We start from the raw sequence: 23,837 nt of genomic DNA on the forward strand, positions 1-23,837 counted from the left end.
GAAGAAAAAAAGAAAAGTTGGTGACCAAAGGAAGGCAAAGGAGGCAACTCAGACAGCTGGAGTGCACGCTGATTGCAGTCGGGAAAGGGGTGCTCCACTGCACCACAAAATAGAAACCCAGGAAAGTTCAGCTAGTGTACAGATTTGAGCTGAGAAGGGACACACTGTAGAAGTAGATTGGTGTGTGATAGTGGGTCTGGGAGGGCAGCTCATTGAGGGCTGTGATCCAACAGCCAAGTGGGGCACTAAGCTTCTCACTCTGTCTGGCACCAGCCCTGACTCTGAAAGTCGAATGTCACCACTCAGGCTGCCTCCTGACCCTCTGATTTCATCCACAGATCATGGCTCCTAGGCCTGAGCTGAAAAATGCCCAGAAGAACCCCAACACATACATCGAAGGGGCAGGGGTCCACAGCACCCTGTGTCTGAGAAAGACAGAGAGTTTGACAAAAGTAAGTGTCTCACGTGCCTCCTCAAAGCTCCTAGGAGGAGCCCAACGAGTCCAAGCTGACCCCAAAGCGCGTGATGCTCTTTGCACAGAAGACAGCGGAGCCTCTGCCACCAAGATGGAGATGCTACCGTCCTACTCCACCATGGCACTCATAGATGACCCCCCAGAGACGGACCCCTGGGACCTGCCTGAGCTGCAGGACACGGGGCCCAAATGGTCAGGTGAGCATGGGACTGTGTAGACTCTTCCAAAAAATGGGGGCTCTGTATCTCCCATCTCCTGCCATGGCTTTGAGGCCCCATGGCGAAGGTTCTGTGTGTGTCCAGAGACATGATCTATTGTTAGGGGACTCTGAATCTTTTTTTCAATCTTTTTTTGTTTTATTTTCTTCTCTTTTCTTTATGATCTTGTTTGTTTGGGTTTGGGGCTACACACAGCGATGCTCAGGGTTTACTCCTGAGTCTACACTAAGGATTTACTCCTGGTAGAGGAGGGGAAACCACATGAGATGGGTGTAAGGCAAGCTCCTTACCAGCTATGCTGTGAGTCCTGCTCCTCCCCTCCTTTCCTTCATGCACTCAGTGTTGGAGACACTGAGGTTGAACCAGCAATTCCCATATGTTGCACCTGCCCTCCCGAGGCCAAGAAGAGAAGCCTGGATTTTAGAAGTGAACAAAGGCCCTTTCTGAGAGGTCCTGGGAGTGAGGTCCGGAAGTGGTTTCACCCCCCTGTGGGTTTTAGGAAGGCTATGGTAGAAATGGTTGGATAGAGGACTTCGTGAACAGAGAGTTCTTTGCACGCAACAGACCTGGGTGGACTCTCCAATGCCTCATGGTCCTCTGAGCATGCAACAGCCCAGAGCACAAAGCTGGGAGTAGCTTCTGGACAGCAATGAGTGTGAGAATCTGGGCAGCAGGCAGCTGGGAGGGCAAGATGTTAGCAGGGGGACTTAGGGGAACCACTTAACCCAGAAGTGGAGACTCAGCTAAGGGTGCAGACCTCCAGGATCTGGAGGGCCCTACTGTGTCCAGTGGTGAGTGGGTGGTACCTTGTTTGAGGGAAAACTCTGGGCCATGCGGGGTGCAGGCATCTATTCCCTCTGGGCCCACTCTCAGCATCTACCAGAGCTGAATTCCTCTGAGTGAGGGGTGGGGGGATTGCTTGTACCCCAACAATGGGATCTTCTCTCCAAAGACAGCTCCCTCACAGGCTCTGCAGCAGGAGCCATTCCCCCTTCCCCAGAAGGGATGCCAGCAAACCACAGCACTGGGTACTACAAACAGCCCCCCAACCCCCTGCACAGGAGTGGGGAGCGATAGGAAGCTCTTTGCCAAACCAGTCAGTGTGTCAGACCCTAAAATGACCCTCTTTCTCCTTCCTCCAGAGCAAGATGCCAGAGGCAAGCTTCTCTGTGTCTTCCAAGGAATTGGGAAGTTCATTTTGCTCCTGGGATTTCTCTACTTGTTCATGTGCTCCTTGGATGTCCTCAGCAGCGCCTTCCAGCTGGTGGGAGGTAGGAGGGAAGCGGCCTGGTCCAGGTGGATGGGGGACCCAGGAGGATTTCAGACAGTTATAATTCAGCAAACCCTACCAGTGGTGGCCTCCTGGGATGCTTTAGGACTGGAACCCTCCACCCTAGATCATTGGTGAAGTCTATGCTTTCTTTTTTATTTTGAATCTCGCCCTGTTCAGGGCTTGCTTCTGGCTCTGTGTTCAGGGATCACTCCTGGCAGGGCTCTGGAGACCATATGAGATGCCAGGGATAGAGCCTAGGTCAGTGATGCCTAACCTTTTTGAGCCCAAATGCCCAAACTGCCGCAAAGAACTAAAGAATTTTTTCAAAAGTGCCAGCACATCAATTAAATCTTAATAACAAAATTTTAGTATCTAGAAACTATGCAGCACGTGCCTCATATCTTAATTGTGGACCTTCCCGTGTGCCAGCTGCAAGGCTTTCGCGTGCCACAGCTGGCACGCTTGCCATAGGTTAGCTATCGAGGGCCTAGGCCAACCATGTGTAAGGCAAATGCCCTACCTGTTGTCCTATTGCTCTGACCATGTACCCATTTTAAAGGAGAGGAAATTAATATCCTTTATTGTTAATATGAATAGGCTGCAGGGCTTTCTGCAGGAGGAATGAGGCCAAATAGATGAGAACATTATTTTTGTAGGTAGGTGGGAGCTGGGTCAAGAGGTAGAGCTTGGCCCAAGTTAGCCCTGGGAGGAAGTAGCAGAATATTCCATAGATATCCTAGAGGGTAGGAGGGTGGTTCCCCATTGGTCTTGCCTATGACATCTTCACTCTGCATGCCTAGCTTCCATTCTATGGGTTTGATTTTTGTTGTGTTTTTCAGGAAAGGTGACCAAAAAGTTCTTCCGTAACAACTTGATCCTGTCCAACCCCATGAGAGGGCTGGGGATCGGGGAGCTGGTGACTTCCCCGATACAGAGCTCCAGCACCTCCTCATCTCTAATCATCAGCATGGTGGCCTCATCCAGTGAGTCCAGCTTCCCTGAGCCACCACATTCCAGGCCTGTCACCAATTCCTTGGGAGACTGTAAATCTGTCCAGCAAGAATGGGTTCTGCCTCCATCTCAGACTGAACATATGTCCCTATGCTGGAAAATCTAGCTCTAAATTTCCTGGAATTGTGGTTTCTTGTTAAGCAGCCAGTAGACAACACATGTGGCTATTTTATTTAATTTAAATGATTTTGCTTGGAAATATTAAATTTGGTTTTACTAACTAGATCAACATGGGATCACTAGTGAAATTAAATCTGAGCTCATCATATTGGAGAATTTAGCTGTAAGACCTGTCCCTCACTATTCTGGGTGTCAGGAATCTAGACAATATGTGAGCACATGACACATGGGCCGTTGGAACAGCTGAGTTTTAGGGAGCTAAAAATGCTAAGCATGAAGGCTGCCCCATATTTTTGTTCTAGTTAGGCTTGGAGAGAACACATTGAATTGGGTCAAATTTACCCTGCCCAATATTCAACAATTTTACATCAAATGAAACTAGGACATTTTTCTGGGGCCAAATTAGAAAAGTCATTGCTTCATATAAAATATCCAGACATTCCTTTGTCAGAATTGTTACGACAAGTGATTAATTTTCTAGAAAAGGAATTGTAATACCAGGATTTGCCATTATGAACACTTCAAGTCCTTAAACATCATGGGGAGACGGGAATATATAATTGGCATTTAAAGGGGTCCTCATGGAGCCTGCAGATTCTGTACAATTTTATGATTGCGGGTGGGGTAATGAAGGGTGGGTCCCTGGCACAGTACTATGGAGAGCCAACCTCATGCTCATCCACAGCCCCTGTGGGGGGTAGCCCCTGAGAGTTGAACATGTGCAACCCAGGAGTGGAGGGCACATCTCAAATGGGGCCACCTGCCAGGCTGTTCTCTCCAAGTCTAACCCAGTCTTTGTCCTCTTTTCCATTCCCAGTGCTGACTGTGCGGGCCGCCATCCCCATCATTATGGGGGCCAGCATTGGTACCTGCATCACCAATACCATCGTGGCACTCATGCAGGCCAAGGATCGCAATGAGTTCAAAAGGTAAAAGGTGCAGAGCCCACCTAGGTCAGCCCCAGTTCCCTGGTGTAAGCAGGGTTGTGGGATTCTTCTTCTGGCCAGTGGGAGCCCTCCTGGCTCTCCTAGAAATCACAGTGCAGGAAGACTGAACACTGAACACACATTCTGACCAGTAGGTTCAGCCCAGTTCTTAACCTGCAAAGCAGTAAGTGTGAGATAGATTGACCTCACATGGTATGTGTGAGGTCAGGTGTGCAAAGATAGAATAGAGGAGGGCCAAGCAAAGTTAATAGTCTGCCTAGTAGTGAGGGCTCCCAGCAAGATGCTGTCCTGATTTATGGCAGTGAAAAGATTTCCCTGGAGTTTGTTGGCCCTGAAAGATTTCTCCTTTGTTACACCCATGGGAGTAAGCCTAGGTGAATCTGAGGTGACCCCTGAGGCTCTTAGCTCATTGTACCATCACTACAATATTTCATCATATAAAATTATGCCCACTAGCATCCTATTTCCCTTCAGATCTTCTCTCCCAGAACTCATGGTAATTGTCTTTCCTACTTTCTTTTTCCTCAGTGAGCACTTTCAGTCTCCCCCGTTGGTACTTTCTTTCTCCCTTACCTGCTTAAATAAATGCTTTCTTTAATCATTTTGTGCTCACCACAAAATCCTTCTGGGGGAGATAATAATCAAGGCCCAAGAAGCTGTGTGTGCTGTTGCCCCATTCCCCCCTCTTGCTCTATTAGCAGGAATAAGTCACAATGGCAGCAGCCCCAGTACTATGTTTAAAGCATCAACCACTCCCAACCTCACCTTATACCTATTATAGGTAAGAGCTCAGCGAGTGGCCTGGAGCAAAGTTGGGGCTCCCTCAAAGCAGCCTCAGCTGGAAGCTGATCTGCTGGGTGATGTAGTTCCAACCAGGCCACTCAGCCCAGGGGTTTCTGCTCTGCTTAGAATAGTGATGACTTTGGCTGGAGAGATAGCCTAACAGGTAGAGCATTTGCCTTGGACGCAGCTGGCTAACCTGGGACAGACTTAGGCTCAATCCCTGGCATCTTGTATGGTCCTCCAAGCTTGGCATCTTATATGGTCCTCCAAGCTTGCCAGGAGTAATTCCTGAATGCAGAGCCAGAAGTAAACTCTGAGCATCAGCTGGGTATGATCCAAAAATCAAAATTAAAAATGGCAGTAACAAAAAAAATTTTTTTTTAAATAGTGATGTATTATTTCACAGGCTGGCCCAACCCAGACCATTTCCTTTTGTTCCTTCCTCCTATACCCAGAAAAGGCCAAATTCGCCTTTTCATAGCCAGATTTGATAATGGGGTGAATTGTAGAGAAACTTTTCCTTCTAAGTAATTTTGGGCGGGGGGGATTTTGGGTCACACCCGATGACACTCAGAAGTTACTCCTGGCTATGTGCTTAGAAATCGCTCCTGGCTTGGGGGACCATATGGGACACTGGGGATTGAACCCAGGTCTGTCCTGGGTCAGCCACTTTCAAGGCAAACACCCTACTGCTGTGTTATCACTCTGGCCCACTTCTAAATGCTTAATGTGGGTAGCAAGTGCATCTCCTAGCCTCTTTCCTATCTCATTCTTTGTGTTGTCACAGTTGATTAAAGTGTAATCAGTGATCAGCCTATCTGAGCCCTGTTCCTCTATGTCTGGCCAATGGTCCTCATAGTTTAGGGTCTAGTGAACATTAGTTTCCTCCTGATGACTGGCAGCAACTGAGGCCCTTAGAGTCCCTGATTAAACTGAGTCTCCTTTGCTTCCAGCTGAAAAGCTGTGAAACGGTATGTAATGGTACTTTTTATGGGGCCAGGGAAATGACTAAAGCAATAGTGCAAACTTTTCATAATGGAGGCCCAGTGTGATTTTAGGCACCTCATGGTCTCTCAAGTATTTCCAGGGGTGTTCCCTAAAACAAACAAAAAATGTTACAGAGTCAACATAGTTCAATGGGCTGAGAGAATGCTCTGCAGGCAAGACCCCATAATTGATCCCTAGAATTGCTTGGTTCCCTAAGCAATTTAGCACTGAGGTTAGAGTAATCCCCAAGAACCGTCAGATTTGGCTCCAAAATTTAAGTACCCAAGAAATTATGTAGATTTCTATTTATTTATTTTTTTTGTTCTTGGACCATCTTGTTGGTCTTTCAGGTTTTTTGCTCTGGGTACCATGGAGTTCTAGAGATTAATTCCAGATTTTCTTCATGTAGAAGCACATGCTGTAGCCCACCACCCTCTCTCAGGACCCTAAGTAGATTTTGTATGCTCCATATTATGTTTATAGCAAAAAACAAAAGTGCTTTAGTAGCCTCACAGAGGGACATAACTGGGAGTCAATTCAGGCTTCTTTATTTTAGACTGTGGTTTCTTTACCCTGTTATATTAATGTACACCTTTGAATAATCTATGAAATACAAACATAACAATCGATAAAGGTTCCTGCTCATGGGAATGTTACTCTCCAGCTTACATTCTATTAGAATACTGAAGCAAACTGATTTCAGGCCTGTCTGTGTTGACAAGTGTCTTCCCTTCTTCATAGTATGACATCATTGTAGAGTCCAGAAACATTACCCTACATCATCTAATCTAGAAGAATTTTAAAACAGTTTGTCAAACCCAAGAGATCTTTGTAATCACTTGTTCGAAAGTGTCACAATCACCATACCCCAAAAAAAGAAGTTAATATTTTGAAATATTAGGAAACAGGAGAGGTAAATTGTGTGCTTATGACTATACTTTAATTATAAGTTTATTTTTTTTACTATTAGATAATTAAAGCATTTTTTGGCCACACCAGTGGTGCTCAGGGTTTATTCCTGGCTCTTTACTCAGAAATTGCTCCTGGCAGGCTTGGAGGACCACATGGGATTCCAAGAAATGAACCCAGATCCCCGGGCAAATGCCTTACTGCTGTGCTATAGCTCTGGCTCCTGACTAAAGCATTTCTTCTCTAATATTTATTACTTTTTGTTCATTCATGCCCTAGTCCTATTTTGATGTTAAATTTTTTGTTGTATTCTTTTGTTTTTTTTTTCTTTTTTTTTTTTTTTTTTGGTTTTTTTTTTTGGGCCACACCCGTTTGACGCTCAGGGGTTATTCCTGGCTATGCACTCAGAAATCGCCCCTGGCTTGGGGGGACCATATGGGATGCCGGGGGATCGAACCGCGGTCCGTCCTACGCTAGCGCTTGCAAGGCAGACACCTTACCTCTAGCGCCACCTTCCCGGCCCCTTGTTTTTGTTTTCATTCTTTTTATTCTCAGCTTGAAATTATTACAGATACTTCATTGCATCTTTTTATTTGGAGATGGGGAAAGAAAATTTTGGGTTATGCCAAGTTTTTGGTAGTGCTCAGAGATTAGTCCTGGCTCTGATCAGAGGCCAAATATGGTGCCAGGAATCAACCCCGGATCAGACACACAAAGCAAGTGCACAATCTCTCTATCTGGTTTATTGCTTCTAATTCACATCCAAATCCTTATAACACTGACACATTTCCTCTTCTTCTTGGCCAATGTTTGGTGTTTTGAGACTTCAGTACCAGGTGTTCAGCTTTGTGTCATCAGGTAGCAAATGGATGGGAAGTTCAGCTCTGAGTCCTTCTGAATTTTGGGACAAAGTTAGAACTCCAAGTCCTGCACAAGGAGACTTCTGATTCGACAGCTCCTTAGTTGTAGGAACTAGGAAAGATCCTACGGAGGATACCAGTCTCTAGAATTTCTGACACAGAAGTTTTCATTGGTCCATCTGGAGTCAACTACACTTTGGAGATTACTCTAATAATTATTCTTTGTTGGGCCAGAGAGATAATATAGAGCGTAGAGCACTTGCCTTGCACATGGCTACTCCATCCAGTTCAATCTCCAGTATCATGTGATCCCCAAGCACCATCAGGGTTTACGCTTGAGCACAGAGCCAGAAATAGAACCTGAATTTCATTATGTGTAGTCCAATCCCCCACTTCCCCAAGAGAGTCACCTTTTGTCTAAAAATGGAGACAACACACATGCAGGTTCTCACAGAGGTGGCACTGGAAAGCTGATACAATAAAATGCTGCCAGGGTTGTGCCATTTTTATTGACTATTTTTTTTCTGGCCACACCCAGTGATGCTCAGGAATTAGTACTGCCTCTGCACTCAGGAATTACTCCTGGCAGGGCTCAGGGGACCATATAGAATGCTGGGAATCAAATCCAGGTCAGCAGCATGCAAGACAAGTGCCTTATCTCTTCGTCTCTATCTGGTTCACTAATGTTGATGTTGGGCTGTGCTGGGCTTCCCCAATCTTAGGGCTTTTGTAGGAGCTGCGCTTGATGACTTCTTCAGCAGTCTCACTGTGTTGGTGTTGCTGCCCCTGGAGGCCACCACCCATTTTCTGGAGATCTTATCTCACCTGGTGTTGGAGACACCCCAAACCGCCTGAAAGTGATCATAGAACCCTTCACAAAGCTCATTATTCAGGTAACCCAGCTTGATTCAGAGGGGGAAGGCTGCTGTGCCCTCGACTTGCTTCCTTCCCTACTCACTTGACCAAAAATAACAAAGGAGAAGGCTCTGTAGAAATTACTCACTGGTTAACTCCAACAAAGGCTCTGAGGGCAGAACTTTTAGAGATATATAACAGTGTATAAAGCTTTATTGTTTGTCTTTTAAACGTTAACATTGTCCTCTTTTTGGGAAGAGGGGGCAGCATATGTCCTTGTTTCTAAGAACTCAAGGATTCCCCATTGTAAAAGTGGGATCACTTTGCTTCCAGTGGTCACTAGTAAGGTTTATCTTATTTCTATCCAAAGAAGAAAATGGTCCTTTCCTTCCAAGAGTCACCTCAGCCCTCTTATCACTAGCCCTCTTATCACTTATTTTCTCATTCAAATTAATGAAAGCTATAGAAAGAACTTAATGGACTGGAGCACATGATTGACATGCAAGAGACCCAAGATTAGTCCCCAGCATCAATTATCCCCAAATACTTCTGGGAGTGACCTCCAGAAGTAGTGTGGCTGGGAGTAGCCATGAAGCACCATCAGGTATGGCCCATAAAAGCAAAACATATTCAATTATTTGGGCTGGAGAGAAAGTACAGGAAGAAAAGTACAGTGCTTGCATGGGACTGACTCTGGTTCAGGCCCCAGCACTACATGTAAGCAATCCCAGTCGTCAGTCCTGAGCACAGGGCCAGAAATAGATGCTGAGCACTACTCCACACAGCATGACCCCCTCCCTCCAGATTGATTAATTTTTATTAATTTTTTTGGTTTTTTTTTTTTTTTTTGGGTCACACCCGGTGACTCTCAGGGGTTACTCCTGGCTATGCACTCAGAAATCGCTCCTAGCTAGGGGAACCATATGGGACATGGGGGATCGAACCCCAGTCTGTCCTAGGTTAGCCATGTGCAAGGCAAACTCCCTACCACTTGTGCCACTGCTCCGGCTCCACTTTTATTAATTTTTAAAAAAAAAAAAAAACATTTGATGGATGTTGGCATGAGAGAAGGCATTAATAGAACCTTGACTTGGACATCTTTATTTTCTCTGTTACTAAGTGACTCTCCATTTAGTGCTCTTATATATCGAGATTTTGTTCATATAATCAGTGGTTTGTTTGTTAAGCCCTTGCAATAAGGCCTAAGAGCCATGATCTACCATGGAAGTGCAGCTGGAGAAGCCTAGTTCATCCTGGCGGGTGTTCAAAACCAAGTTCATAATCTGAGTGCTTGTATCAGAAGTCCTCACTCAGAAATCCTGAGGATCTGCTCACCCTCTTCTGTTTCATCTTTCAGTTGGATAAAAACGTTATCAATGAAATCACATTTAATGATAAAGAAGCCCCAAAGAAGAGTCTGGTTAAGATTTGGTGCAAAACTTCTACCAACACAGTAAATTTTCTTTTTATTTTCTTTTTGGGTTACACCTATAGGCACTCAGAGGTCGCCCCTGGCAGGCTCAGGGGACCATATGGGATGCCAGGGATTGAACCTGAGTCTGTCCTGGGTTGGCTGCATGCAAGGCAAACATCCTACCCTATGCTATCACTCTGGCCGCAACACAGTACATTTCTGAGAATATTGCTGTATAGGTAAACATTTGTATCATTACTTTAAGCAAATCTTGTGAGAAAAGAAAAATAGGCGATATCTGCAAATATAAAAACTAGTCAGGGAGAACTCTTTGTTGGGCCAGAGAGATAATATAGAGCTTAAGGTACTTACTTGCCTTGCACTTGGCTACTCCAGTTAATCTTCAGTATCATGTCATCCCCAGCACCACAAGGGTTTACTCCTGAGCACAGAGCCAGATAATAGACCCTGAGTACCACCTGGATATGGTGATATATCTTTGCATGTTGGATGCAAGAGAATGCATAGGACAGAAAAAAGGAGTAGAGCACATTATTTCCTACATATTATTTCTACCTATATGTGATTTGTAGATCTCATGGCTTACCTTTGGCTACTTCTCTGTATTGTTGGAGGGATCCATGTATTAGATGACATCCAGTTATACCTGTATCTCACTCAACCCTCCCCAGGTTAAACTGGCTTAATAAAGAAAGGTCAGTCTGGCTTGGTGTAGAGAGAGAGATTATGAGGTGAGAAGCTACTGACTCCATGATTCTCTCCTGACTAGTTTGCTTTATTAATTCTCCAGTTATCTTTCTTCAAAACCATTCACTGGGGTTGGAAATAAGGTACATGGGGTGATTTTACAACATGGAGTGATTTTACACCCATGGAGATACTGAGTCAGGCTTACTGGTATACACATTCTTGTTTGTGGGCATCTCTCCCTGATATACATATTGCCCACTGCTCTCACCAAGGTTGAGCACTATTATATCCATTTCTCATACCCTCCAGACCCAAATGAATGTCACTGTGCCCTTACCCGAGAACTGCACCTCCCCTGCCTTCTGTTGGACCAATGGTTTTCACACCTGGACCTTCAAGAATGTAACTTACCAGGAGAACATTGAGAAATGTGAGTGAAACGGGACAGAACATCAACCACTGATAAATCTCTCTGGGATGTTGGTAGGTCTGATTCATCTTTTTTTGTTTATTTTTATTTTGGGGCCACACCTAGTGATGTTTTGGGGGTTGTTCCTGGCTCTGCACTCAGGCATCACTCCTGGCAATGCTTGGGGGACCATGTAGTATGCCAGGAATCAAACCCAGGTCTGTCACGTGCAAGACAAATGCTATATTCTTGCTATGCTATCGATCTGGCCTTGAGTATGACTAATCTTTGTTGGGCTTCATAAATGGGGAAAAAACATAAATGTCACTGATTACAGAGCCAATGTGCTGTTTAAACTAGAGCTGTAACAGGAGAGACAAAATCTGAGACTGGATGACAGATGATTTGTTCTAATGGAAGGTCAGGACTATAATCTAAATCCTAGGAGTTTATGCAGACCCATCCCCAACTCAGTCAACAATAGGTTGCAACAAGCCTCTCCATGGGCCTTGGGGTCCTTCAGCAGGGAATCTGAAGAGAGGGCAGCAAACCTCAAGGAGATTAAAAGCCACACAGAACACGCATGTCATCTTCCTCTACTCAAAAGCTTACTGGTCAACAGGTGCCATTCAGGGCACTGGGATATGGCTCTGAATAGGACCATGGACCTGTAAAGCTCTGGTACTCTGAATGATGTCCCTGGAAATTGTCTGACACTATAAATCCTCAGTTCTTCAAATCATCCATCCCTTTATACCCAGATGATGTGTCTGCTTCTCCTCCTTTCCAATCCCATACCTCCATTAGTCCTTAGCATTATGCCTTCATACTCCTGGTGCAGTTTACTACTAAGCATCAAGAGAACTCCTCATCCCATATGCTAGTGACAGTGATATAACTACACTTTCATGGTGTCTTCATTTGAAGTCACATGGAGTTTGATAGACAAAAAGTTTTTCAATGGGCAATACTCTACCCAGGCTTGGTTGTTATTTTCCTCTTTGCTCCTCAAACACTTTATTGCCATTGATCTCAGTGTCCTAAGGAAGGCACAATACAGGGTTTGGTGGTGGGACAGCTGGGCTAGACACCTGGACCTGCTCTGACTTGCATGTGACTTCAAGAATTTTGTTTCATATCTCAAAGACTCTGAAGCTGCCCCAGCAGAACTGTCTTCTTTGTTGCTACATGCCAAGTTCATAACCAAGGTTTTATTACCAAGAAGCAAAGGATGTTGGGGAATAAATAGCAATGTGATCTTGTGAGGCTTGCTGGGGGTTCGTCCCTCATAATAGTAATCTCTTCAGGTCATCACATCTTTGCGAATTTGAACCTCCCGGATCTGGCTGTTGGCATCATCCTGGTGATTCTCTCCTTACTGGTCCTCTGTGGCTGCCTCATCCTGATAGTTAAGATCCTAAGCTCTGTACTCAAGGGGCAGGTGGCTGTTGCTTTGAAAAGCCTCAATACAGGTAGGGGCAGAGCCCAGCTTTTCTTACTGCATCTACTATATTTCTATGGACACCCTAAGCAAGAGCCCAGAAAAATTTTATTTCTAGAAATTATGTGAGCTGGTGGACCAATATCAAGGTGCCACTTGGGTTTTTTTTTTTTTGTCAGATCACTTCTCAATATACAGATGGCTATCTTCTGACTGTCCTTCACTGAGAAGACAGAAGAGAGAAAAGAAACTTCCTTATGTATTATCAGGACATGAGTGCACTCACTAGGCTTTCTCTGCATGATCCTATTACCTCCCAAGGGCCCAACTCCTATTATCACACTGGAAGAATTTTAGTGTGGAAAGAAAATTTTCAGTTCATCAAAGACGGGATTAATGTTTTCAGTTTCTTTTTTTCTTTTCTTTTCTTTCTTTCTTTTTTCTTTTTTGTTTTTGGGTCACACCCAGCAGCTCTCAGGGGTTAGTCCTGGTTCTACACTAAGAAATTGCTCCCAGTAGGCACGGGGGACCATATGGGATGTCAGGATTCAAACCAACATCCTCCTTCATGGAAGGCAAATGCCCTACCTCCATGCTATCTCTCCAACCCCTTCAGTTTCTGATGTTCAGTGAATTCATAATTTTTTCTTTACCACTCAGCTCTTTGTTTCTGCCATTTGAATATATAAGGAGTAAGTGATTCTAAAATTCTAAAGACCAGGGTGATAGTATATAAGCGAAGGCATAAACCTTGCATGCATTGCACCCTGATTTGACCCTAGTTCAAACCCTGGTTCAATGGAACCCCAAGAATTGCTGGGTATAGTGCTGGAAATTGTCAACCTTTAGCATCTTCAGATATGGTTATGGTGCTAGAGGTAAGGTGCCTGCCTTGCCTGCGCTAGCCTTGGACGACTTCGGATCAAGAGTCCCATATGGTCCCCCAAGCCAGGAGCAACTTCTGAGCGCATAGCCAGGAGTAACCCCTGAGCGTCACCGGGTGTGACCCAAAAACCAACCAACCAACCAAACAAACAAACAAAAAAAAACCAAAAAAAAAAAAAAAAACCCCAGATATGATTATGGTGGTTCTCAGTGCATCAAGGTCCAAGCAATATCACCTCCTCAGGTACTAGTATTGGCCTGGTTTGCTTAAGAATCATTAGGAAGGTCTGTTGGGGCCCTTGAACATTTCTTGAGGTGTCAACAAAAATCAATTTGTATATCATAGAGTGGAAGTGAGTATACACCTACCCACCCAATTTTTCCATCCAAATTGTGCCTTTACAGGTGCCACCTGGGCCTCCATTGCTCACTTTCCTTAAAGAGCTCTGAGATATTTCTTTCCTTCTATCCTCCAGATTTGCCTTTTCTGTTCAGCTGGATGACTGGCTACCTGGCCATCCTTGTGGGGGCAAGTCTGACTTTCCTTTTTTTTTTTTTTGAAAATTTTTTAATTTATTTTTTATTTATTTAAACACCTTAATTACATACATGATTGTGTTTGGGTTTCAGTCATGTAAAGAACACCCCCCATCACCAGTGCAACATTCCCATCACCAATGTCCCAAGTCTCCCTTCTCCCCACCCAACCCCTGCCTGTACTCTAGACAGGCTCTCCATTTTCCTCATACATTCTCGTTATTAGGACAGTTCAAAATGTAGTTATTTCCCTAACTAAACTCATCAATCTTTGTGGTGAGCTTCCTGAGGTGAGCTGGAACTTCCAGCTCTTTTCTCTTTTGTGTCTGAAAATTATTATTACAAGGGTGTCTTTCAATTTTCTTAAAACCCATAGATGAGTGAGACCATTCTGCGTTTTTCTCTCTCTCTCTGACTTATTTCACTCAGCATAATAGATTCCGTGTACATCCATGTATAGGAAAATTTCATGACTTCATCTCTCCTGACAGCTGCATAATATTCCATTGTGTATATGTACCACAGTTTCTTTAGCCATTCGTCTGTTGAAGGGCATCTTGGTTGTTTCCAGAGTCTTGCTATGGTAAATAGTGCTGCAATGAATATAGGTGTAAGGAAGGGGTTTTTGTATTGTATTTTTGTGTTCCTAGGGTATATTCCTAGGAGTGGTATAGCTGGATCGTATGGGAGCTCGATTTCCAGTTTTTGGAGGAATCTCCATATCGCTTTCCATAAAGGTTGAACTAGACGGCATTCCCACCAGCAGTGGATAAGAGTTCCTTTCTCTCCACATCCCCGCCAACACTGTTTATTCTCATTCTTTGTGATGTGTGCCATTCTCTGGGGTGTGAGGTGGTATCTCATCATTGTTTTGATTTGCATCTCCCTGATGATTAGTGATGTGGAACATTTTTTCATGTGTCTTTCGGCCATGTGTATTTCTTCTTTGTCAAAGTGTCTGTTCATTTCTTCTCCCCATTTTTTGATGGGGTTAGATGTTTTTTTCTTGTAAAGTTCTGTCAGTGCCTTGTATATTTTGGAGATTAGCCCCTTATCTGATGGGTATTGGGTGAATAGTTTCTCCCACTCAGTGGGGGGCTCTTGTATCCTGGGCACTATTTCCTTTGAGGTGCAGAAGCTTCTCAGCTTAATATATTCCCATCTGTTAATCTCTGCTTTCACTTGCTTGGAGAGTGCAGTTTCCTCCTTGAAGATGCCTGTAATGTCCTGGAGTGTTTTGCCTATGTGCTGTTCTATATATCTTATGGTTTGGGGGCTGATATCGAGGTCTTTAATCCATTTGGATTTTACCTTCGTACATGAAGTTAGCTGGGGGTCTAAGTTCAATTTTTTGCAAATGGCTATCCAATTGTGCCAACACCACTTGTTGAAGAGGCTTTCCCTGCTCCATTTAGGATTTCCTGCTCCTTTATCAAAAATTAGGTGATTGTATGTCTGGGGAACATTTTCTGAGTATTCAAGCCTATTCCACTGATCTGAGGACCTGTCCTTATTCCAATACCATGCTGTTTTGATAACTATTGCTTTGTAGTACAGTTTAAAGTTGGGGAAAGTAATTCCTCCCATATTCTTTTTCCCAATGATTGCTTTAGCTATTCGAGGGTGTTTATTCTTCCAAATGAATTTCAAATGTGTCTGATCCACTTCTTTGAAGAATGTCATGGGTATAATTAGAGGGATGGCATTAAATCTGTATAATGCCTTGGGGAGTATTGCCATTTTGATGATGTTAATCCTGCCAATCCATGAGCAGGGTATGCGTTTCCATTTCCGTGTGTCCTCTCTTATTTCTTGGAGCAGAGTTTTATAGTTTTCCTTGTATAGGTCCTTCACATATTTAGTCAAGTTGATTCCAAGATATTTGAGTTTGTGTGGCACTATTGTGAATGGGGTTGTTTTCTTAATGTCCATTTCATCCTTATGACTATTGGTGTATAGAAAGGCCATTGATTTTTGTGTGTTAATTTTGTAGCCTGCCACCTTGCTATATGAGTCTATTGTTTCTAGAAGCTTTTTGATAGAGTCTTTAGGGTTTTCTAAGTAGAGTATCATGTCATCTGCAAACAGTGAGAGCTTGACTTCTTCCTTTCCTATCTGGATTCCCTTGATATCCTTTTCTTGCCTAATCGCTATAGCAAGTACTTCCAGTGCTATGTTGAATAGGAGTGGTGAGAGAGGACAGCCTTGTCTTGTGCCAGAATTTAGAGGGAAGGCTTTTAGTTTTTCTCCATTGAGGATAATATTTGCCACTGGCTTGTGGTAGATGGCCTTAACTATATTGAGAAAGGTTCCCTCCATTCCCATCTTGCTGAGAGTTTTGATCAAGAATGGGTGTTGGACCTTATCAAATGCTTTCTCTGCATCTATTGATATGATCATGTGGTTTTTATTTTTCTTGTTATTGATGTTGTGTATTATGTTGATAGATTTATGGATGTTAAACCAGCCTTGCATTCCTGGGATGAAACCTACTTGATCATAGTGGATGATCTTCTTAACGAGGCATTGAATCCTATTTGCCAGGATTTTGTTGAGGATCTTTGCATCTGCATTCATCAGCGATATTGGTCTGTAATTTTCTTTTTTTGTAGCATCTCTGTCTGGTTTAGGTATCAAGGTGATGTTGGCTTCATAAAAGCTATTTGGAAGTGTTTCTGTTTGTTCAATTTCATGAAAGAGTCTTGCCAAGATTGGCAGTAGTTCCTCTTGGAAAGTTTGATAGAATTCATTAGTGAATCCATCTGGACCTGGGCTTTTGTTTTTCAGCAGACATTTGATTACTGTTTTAATTTCATCAATGGTGATGGGGGTGTTTAGATATGCTACATCCTCTTCCTTCAACCGTGGAAGATTATGAGTCCAAGAATTTATCCATTTCTTCCAGGTTCTCATTTTTATTGGCGTAGATTTTTTTTCAAAGTAGTTTCTGATTACCCTTTGAATCTCTGTCATATCAGTAGTGATCTCTCCTTTTTCATTCCTGATACGAGTTATCAAGTTTCTCTCTCTTTCTTTCTTTGTTAACTTTGCCAGTGGTCTATCAATCTTGTTTATTTTTTCAAAGAACCAACTTCTGCTTTCGTTGATCTTTCGGATTGTTTTTTGGGTTTCCACTTCGTTGATTTCTGCTCTCAGCTTTGTTATTTCCTTCTGTCTTCCTATTCTTGGGTCCTTTTGTTGAGCATTTTCTAGTTCTATTAGCTGTGTCATTAAGCTACTCAGGTAAGCTCCTTCTTCCTTCCTGATGTGTGCTTGCAAAGCTATAAATTTTCCTCTCAGTACTGCTTTTGCTGTGTCCCATAAGTTCTGATAGTTTGTGTCTTTATTGTCATTTGTTTCCAGGAACCTTTTGATTTCCTCCTTGATTTCATCTCGGACCCACTGGTTATCGAGCATGAGGCTGTTTAACTTCCAGGTGTTAAAGTGTTTCTTCTGAGTCCCTTTGGAGTTCACAAATAATTTCAGAGCCTTGTGGTCAGCGAAGGTAGTCTGCAAAATTTCTATCCTCTTGATCTTATGGAGGTATGTTTTATGTGCCAGCATGTAGTCTATCCTGGAGAATGTCCCATGTACATTGGAGAAGAATGTGTATCCAGGTTTCTGGGGGTGGAGTGTCCTATATATATCCACTAGGCCTCTTTCTTCTATTTCTCTCCTCAGGTCTAGTATATTCTTGTTGGGTTTCAGTCTGGTTGACCTATCCAGTGTTGACAAAGCCGTGTTAAGGTCCTCCACAATTATTGTGTTGTTGTTGATATTATTTTTCAGATTTGTCAACAGTTGTATTAAATATTTTGCTGGCCCCTCATTCGGTGCATATATGTTTAGGAGAGTGAATTCTTCCTGCTCTATGTACCCCTTGATTAATATAAAATGTCCGTCTTTGTCCCTTACAACCTTCCTGAGTATAAAGTTTGCATTATCTGATATTAGTATGGCCACTCCAGCTTTTTTATGGGTGTTGTTTGCTTGGATAATTTTTCTCCAGCCTTTTATTTTGAGTCTATGTTTGTTCTGACTATTCAGATGTGTTTCTTGTAGGCAGAAGAAGGTTGGATTGAGTTTTTTGATCCATTTAGCCACTCTGTGTCTCTTAACTGGTGCATTTAGTCCATTGACGTTGAGAGAAAGAATTGTCCTGGGATTTAACGCCATCTTTATTTCAAAATTTGGTGAGTCTTTTGAGTAGTCTTGTCTTAGATTAGGTCTTTCAGTTTTTCTCTTAAGACTGGTTTTGTATCTGTGAAGTTTCTGAGCTGTTTTTTGTCTGTGAAACCATGTATTCTTCCGTCAAACCGGAAAGTGAGTTTTGCTGGGTATAGTATTCTGGGTGAAGCATTCATTTCATTCAGTCTTGTCACAATGTCCCACCACTGCTTTCTGGCATTGAGTGTTTCTGGTGACAGGTCTGCTGTAAATCTCAGGGAAGCTTGCTTGAACGTGATTTCCCCTTTTGATCTTGCTGTTTTCAGAATTCTGTCTCTATCTGTGGGATTTGTCATTGTGACTAGGATGTGTCTTGGGGTGGTTTTTCTGGGGTCTCTTTTGGTTGGTACTCTTCAGGCATGCAGGATTTGATCACATATATTCTTTAGCTCTGGAAGTTTCTCTGTAATGATGTTCTTGACCGTTGATTCTTCCTGGAAATTTTCTTCCTGGGTCTCTGGGACTCCAATGATTCTGAAGTTGTTTCTGTTGATCTTATCATAGACTTCTATTTTCATCTGTTCCCATTCTTTGACTAATTTTTCCATTGTCTGCTCATTTGCTTTAAGTTTTTTGTCCAATCTCTCCTACTGTATGGAATTGTTATGTATCTCATCTTCCACAGCACCAAGTCTATTCTCAGCTTCTGATACCCTGTCCCAGAGCTTATCCATTTTGTCATTCACTTCGTTTACTGACTTTTTCTGTCCTGTTAGTTGACATGTTATTTCAGTTTGGAGTTTTGTGATTTCTGTCTTCATATTTTCTTGGTTCTTATTAGTGTTCTGTTCAACTCGATCCATGGTTTCTTGGAGTCCGTTGAGCATCTTCCATCTAAAGTCCTTATCTGAGAGGTTGATTAGTTGGTTGGTCATTATCTGGTCCTCAGAATTGTCATCTTCATTCTCTATGTCTGATGCTGGCCTGCGTTGTTTCCCCATTGTCACACTTGTATTGTGGGGTTTTCTACGTGTTGTGGTGGTATTCATTGTCTATATGATGCAGGCAGCACACTCCTCTGGCTCCTCCCTTTCTGGATGGGCTGACTTGCCTCTAAGGGAGGGGAGTCCTCCGTGGATGAAGCCTCACACTGGGTCAAATCTTAGGCCCAAGCATGCAACAGAGAAGACAGTCCGGAGAGAAATGTTTGCTTCTGTTATATAGCGCCGTTCTTAGTGTGATTTTTCCTTCTTGTTGCAATGGTGTTCTTTCCTTAGAAAGAGTGCACGGCCGCGTAGCGAAGCGGAGTGGCCGTGCTCCACTGGAGCCTCTTTTTGCCCCACTCGCAAGAGTTTCATGCAAGAGGACAGTAGACAGACATAGACAGGTCACACTCACAGTTTTTCACAGTTGGGCCCCACTGGGCCGGTGTACTTTCGTGGATTTTCCCCGCCTGGTGTCACACACAGGGAGCCGGCTTTTGCAAAGTTTTGCCGGTTTTCATGTAGTCCCTCCCTGAAAATGAAGTCTGACTTTCCTTATGCAGAGTAGTTCCATGTTCACATCTGCTATGACACCGCTGATAGGTGAGTGTCCCCTAGATTCCTTTCTTTGGCCACCATTGCCCACTCTATCACCTCCTGCCACTAATCTTCTGAACCACTGTATTCCTGCCTCCCCTAGGACTCGGCGTTATATCCATTGAGAGGGCATATTCACTCACGTTGGGCTCCAGCATTGCCTCCATCACCACCACAATACTGGCTGCCCTGGCTAGCCCAGGCAACACTCTAAGGAGCTCACTCCAGGTCAGAGAATGTTGCATGATTACAGTATTCAGTGGTGATGTTGGTGGTGGTGGTGGTGGTGGTGGTGGTGGTGGTGGTGGTGGTGGTGGGATACATTATACCAGTCAAGAGCCAAGTTTCTCCTGACAGTTCCAAATCTGATATGGAGAAAACAGGTTGGAGAACAGCTAATGCCTTTTATTTCTTAGACAGGTAGATAGATTCTCATCTTCTACAGGCAAGGTAGCACTGGGTGGTGGAATAGTGCATCTCCAGGAAGCACAGACTCCACTTCCTGTTTTGCTGTGAGCCAATTCTGTTGCAGCCTGCAACAGATTCTTCGTGGAGTTCGGGAATACCCCACGGGGAGAGAGTGGGTACACGGAATGGCGAATGACGGAACAATATTGTAGAAATGAAATGAGACCACACAGAATGCATGGGGACTTGCGTCTAAAAAGATGAAGACAAATTTAGTTTTTGAGCTGGCTGCTTTTTAAGGTTTGAGGCTTGGAATGCAGGGTGCAAATTCTTGACATCAAATAAAATGGGAAAAGAATGGAGGACCCTGGCTAAAATTAACATATTAAAGAACCAATACTGAAGGTGAAAAGAAGTTTTGTTTTGGGTTCGCTTTGTTTTGGGTAAGCAGAAGAAACCAGGTAATTTTCAGGGAAGTGGGAAGAGAGAGGAATGTTTTAGAGTTTTTGGGAGAAAACTGAAAATTGTTTTACTATGAGCTAAGTTTTGGGAAAAACCTGATCTTGGCGCCAAAGTAGCAAAAATTACAGGGAGCTGTTTTGTGGGAGACTTTTGGCGGGATTTGTACTGTCCTCCTTTGTTAGATAGAATTTACTAAGGCTTGATTTTAATATTGGTTAAAAATAAAGAGAGAGATAGTTACAGCCACTTTTGGAATTATGGCCTAACAATCCACGCAAAGGGTCAACTGATTTTGACTACTCTAAGTGGGCCTTTTGGCAAATAATTCCTTTTCAGGAGAGCACTACACCTTCTGGTGTGTGCCCCTCCTGAGTGGGATGTGGCACTGTTTCCTCTTGGATTGGATTTGGAAAGGTCATTTGTAGGCATTACAAGAAAAATCAGAGGGTCTTGCTTTTCCTAAAATAGCTAAGTATGATTAGGCAAGAAGACTTGTTGGCCTTGTATCTTAGCCACCATTTACATTTTAAGTACCTTAATCTTTGAGAAATAGTTTCTTCTAATAGGACTTCAAATCTCTACCTCAAAAGGATTATTATAAAGATCTGATGAGGGAATCTAAAGTATGATTATTTGAAGAGATACAATGTGAGAAGAATAGAAATAGGAATCATACCTGTATTTAAATTTTGCTAGTAGTCACATATTAAAATGTGGTAGCACATCTTTCATTATTTTCATTGATAATATCAGTATTTTATATAACTAATATGTTATACATAGGGTTTTTGTTTTGTTTTGTTTTGTTTTGGAGCCACACTCAGCATCTCATGGGGTTACTCCTGGCTGTGCACTCAGAAATCACTCCTGGCAGGCTTGGGGGACCATAAAGAATGCTGGGGATCGAATCCGGGTCAGTCACGTGCAAGGCAAATGAACACTCTACCCACTGTGCTATCACTCTGGCTCCCTACTGTCTGCTTGTTTCCAGTGCTCAGCTAGCACAGAAGACCACCACCAAAGTTATTATTATTATTATTATTATTATTATTATTTTATCATCATCATCATTAGGAATTTGGGACTACACCCAGAAGTGCTCAGGGGTTACTCCTGGCTCTGTGCTCATAAATTGGTACTGGCAGGCTCAGGGAACCAAATGGGATGCCGGAGATCAAATCCAGGTCAGTCCTAGATTGACTGTATGGAAGGCAAACACCCTACCTGCTGTGTGTGCTATTGCTCTGGTCCCTGCCATTTTAGTTATTAGATTAAGCACACTAGGCCTCTATCACTATCATCACTATCCCTTGCACATGGAATGCATACATAGGAAAATGGTGAAGTATGTAACCTCCAAAGTTTAGTAACTTGGACCTGAAACACACCTGTATCTCTGACTTCAGAAAAACAAAATCCTCGGATCTCCCACTCCAATTTCTTTGTACATTGAATAAGTTCATGTTAAGTGCAAGTTACCTTACAAATAAAAATGATAAACTTGGGGGGGGTTATTTTTAAGCACCAGTCATTGTATTTCCATATCTCTCCCTTCCTATCATGATGCAATTGAGCAAGCAGCTCAACTGAGTGCTGGTCTCTCTTCTGCCCACTAGCTTCTACCCGGCCCTCTGATATTAGCAGGATTTGGATTGCTGTAGGCATATTTATTCAGTTCGTTTGTGAGATTATTTTTGTTTGTTTGTTTGGGGTTTTTGTTGTTTTTTTGGACCACACCCGGTGATGTTCAGTGGTTACTCCTGGCTATGTGCTCATAAATCACTCCTGGCTTGGGGACTATATGCGATGCAGGGGGATCAAACCACAGTTTGTCCCAGGCTAGCATGGGCAAGGCAGACGCCTTACCACTTGCGCCATCAATCTGGCCCTCATTTGTGAGATTGTGCTTCAAGAACTTTGAGTTCTTAAAAGTGATCTGTGATAGAGTCGGGCTCTTTTCCAGGGATATAGCAGGTTTTCTAGACTGAGCTAGGCTGAAAGGACATGAAGTCTGTTTCAGATGCATGTAGGTGGCTCCTTCTTTCCCTACATCCCCAGTCACCTGTTCCCCTCTGTGCTGTGTTGCAGATTGCCCTGTGTCACTTTTTCTTCTACATCTTTGGCTTCTTGCTGTGGTACCCCATCCCATTCACCCGCCTGCCCATTCATCTGGCCAAAGGACTGGGCAACATCTCCGCCCAGTACCACTGGTTTGCAGTTGTCTACATCATCGTCTTCTTCTTCCTGATCCCACTGGCTATGTTTGGACTCTCCCTGACATGCTGGCAGGTGCTGGCGGTCGTGGGGGTGCCCATCTTCTTCATGATTGTGTTGGTGGGGGTCACTGGATTCTTACAGTCCCGCTGCCCTGGGATCCTGCCTAGGAAACTGCAGGACTGGGACTTTCTACCCCTCTGGCTGCATTCACTGAAGCCCTGGGATGAAGTGGTCTCTAGATATACCAGCTGCTTCCAGAGACATGGCAATAAGTGCTGTGACAAACAGGAGAAGATGCAGAACTTCAAGTCCCCCAGGGGCATGGATAACTTGGCCATGAGCAAAGAGGTTTCAGATGAGACTCATTTGTCTCAAATGAAAAACCTGAACATGAGTAACATCTTGCAATACACCGCTTTATAAGACCTTGCCAGAGGCAGGCACTCTTATCACACAGGACAGAGGCCCTTCCCTGTTCTACCTGTCTCTTGCATGGATTTCCACTGAGAAATGGAGTTGCCATCATCACAGATTCAAGGTACTTTGATGGCAGCTCCCACCTGTTAGATTACTGAGTCAGTATTGTTCTCCACCCCAAGGTGTGGTCTGGTTCTTGATAATAAAAAGCCTGGGTCTCAGGAGGGCATTGCATTCATTCTTTGGTTTTACTTCTCAGGAGCAGAAGGCTTGTGTATTGGAATTCCTGGTTTGAGTGTTGGAATTCCTGAACCCGTTCTTACCGCCTTTTCAATGTGTGGATTATTTTCTGCATTAGCATTTGCTTCCAGGCCTGCATCTCTCCAGGTCCTAGTTTCAGAGCCTAAGGCTTCATTCTCACTTTGTAGAAACACCAGAGAGAGAGAGAGAGTTAGATAAGGAAACTGATGAGAGGGTTGATCACACCCACCCAGCCAGCACACAGCTGAAAGGACCAATGGGGCCTGAATTCAGTCTCAAGCCATCATTTTTGTTTTATTTTGTTTTGTTTTTTTTTTTTGGGTCACACCTGGCAGTGCTCAGGGGTTACTCCTGACTTAACACTCAGAAATCACCCCCTGGCAGGCATGGGGGAACATATGGGATGCCAGGGATTTGAACCACCGTCCTTCTGCATGCAATGCAAACACCTTACCTCCATGCTATCTCTCCGGCCCCCACAAGCCATCAT

General features: G+C 43.7%; 1 protein-coding gene across 1 annotated transcript; it reads left to right on the forward strand.

The window, feature by feature from the left end:
- Positions 1-341: 341 nt before the first annotated feature.
- LOC126032576 (sodium-dependent phosphate transport protein 2B-like) lies at positions 342-23,092 on the forward strand. The gene is given in 14 exon segments (XM_049790235.1): positions 342-423; positions 508-672; positions 1,836-1,964; positions 2,806-2,949; positions 3,915-4,026; positions 8,306-8,421; positions 8,424-8,476; positions 9,796-9,891; positions 10,873-10,993; positions 12,280-12,444; positions 13,775-13,831; positions 19,511-19,588; positions 19,686-19,810; positions 22,541-23,092. Coding segments are annotated over 14 exon segments (1,995 nt in total).
- Positions 23,093-23,837: the final 745 nt, after the last annotated feature.

Source organism: Suncus etruscus, chromosome 16, assembly GCF_024139225.1.
Source record: "Suncus etruscus isolate mSunEtr1 chromosome 16, mSunEtr1.pri.cur, whole genome shotgun sequence".
Classification (NCBI taxonomy): Eukaryota; Metazoa; Chordata; class Mammalia; order Eulipotyphla; family Soricidae; genus Suncus; species Suncus etruscus.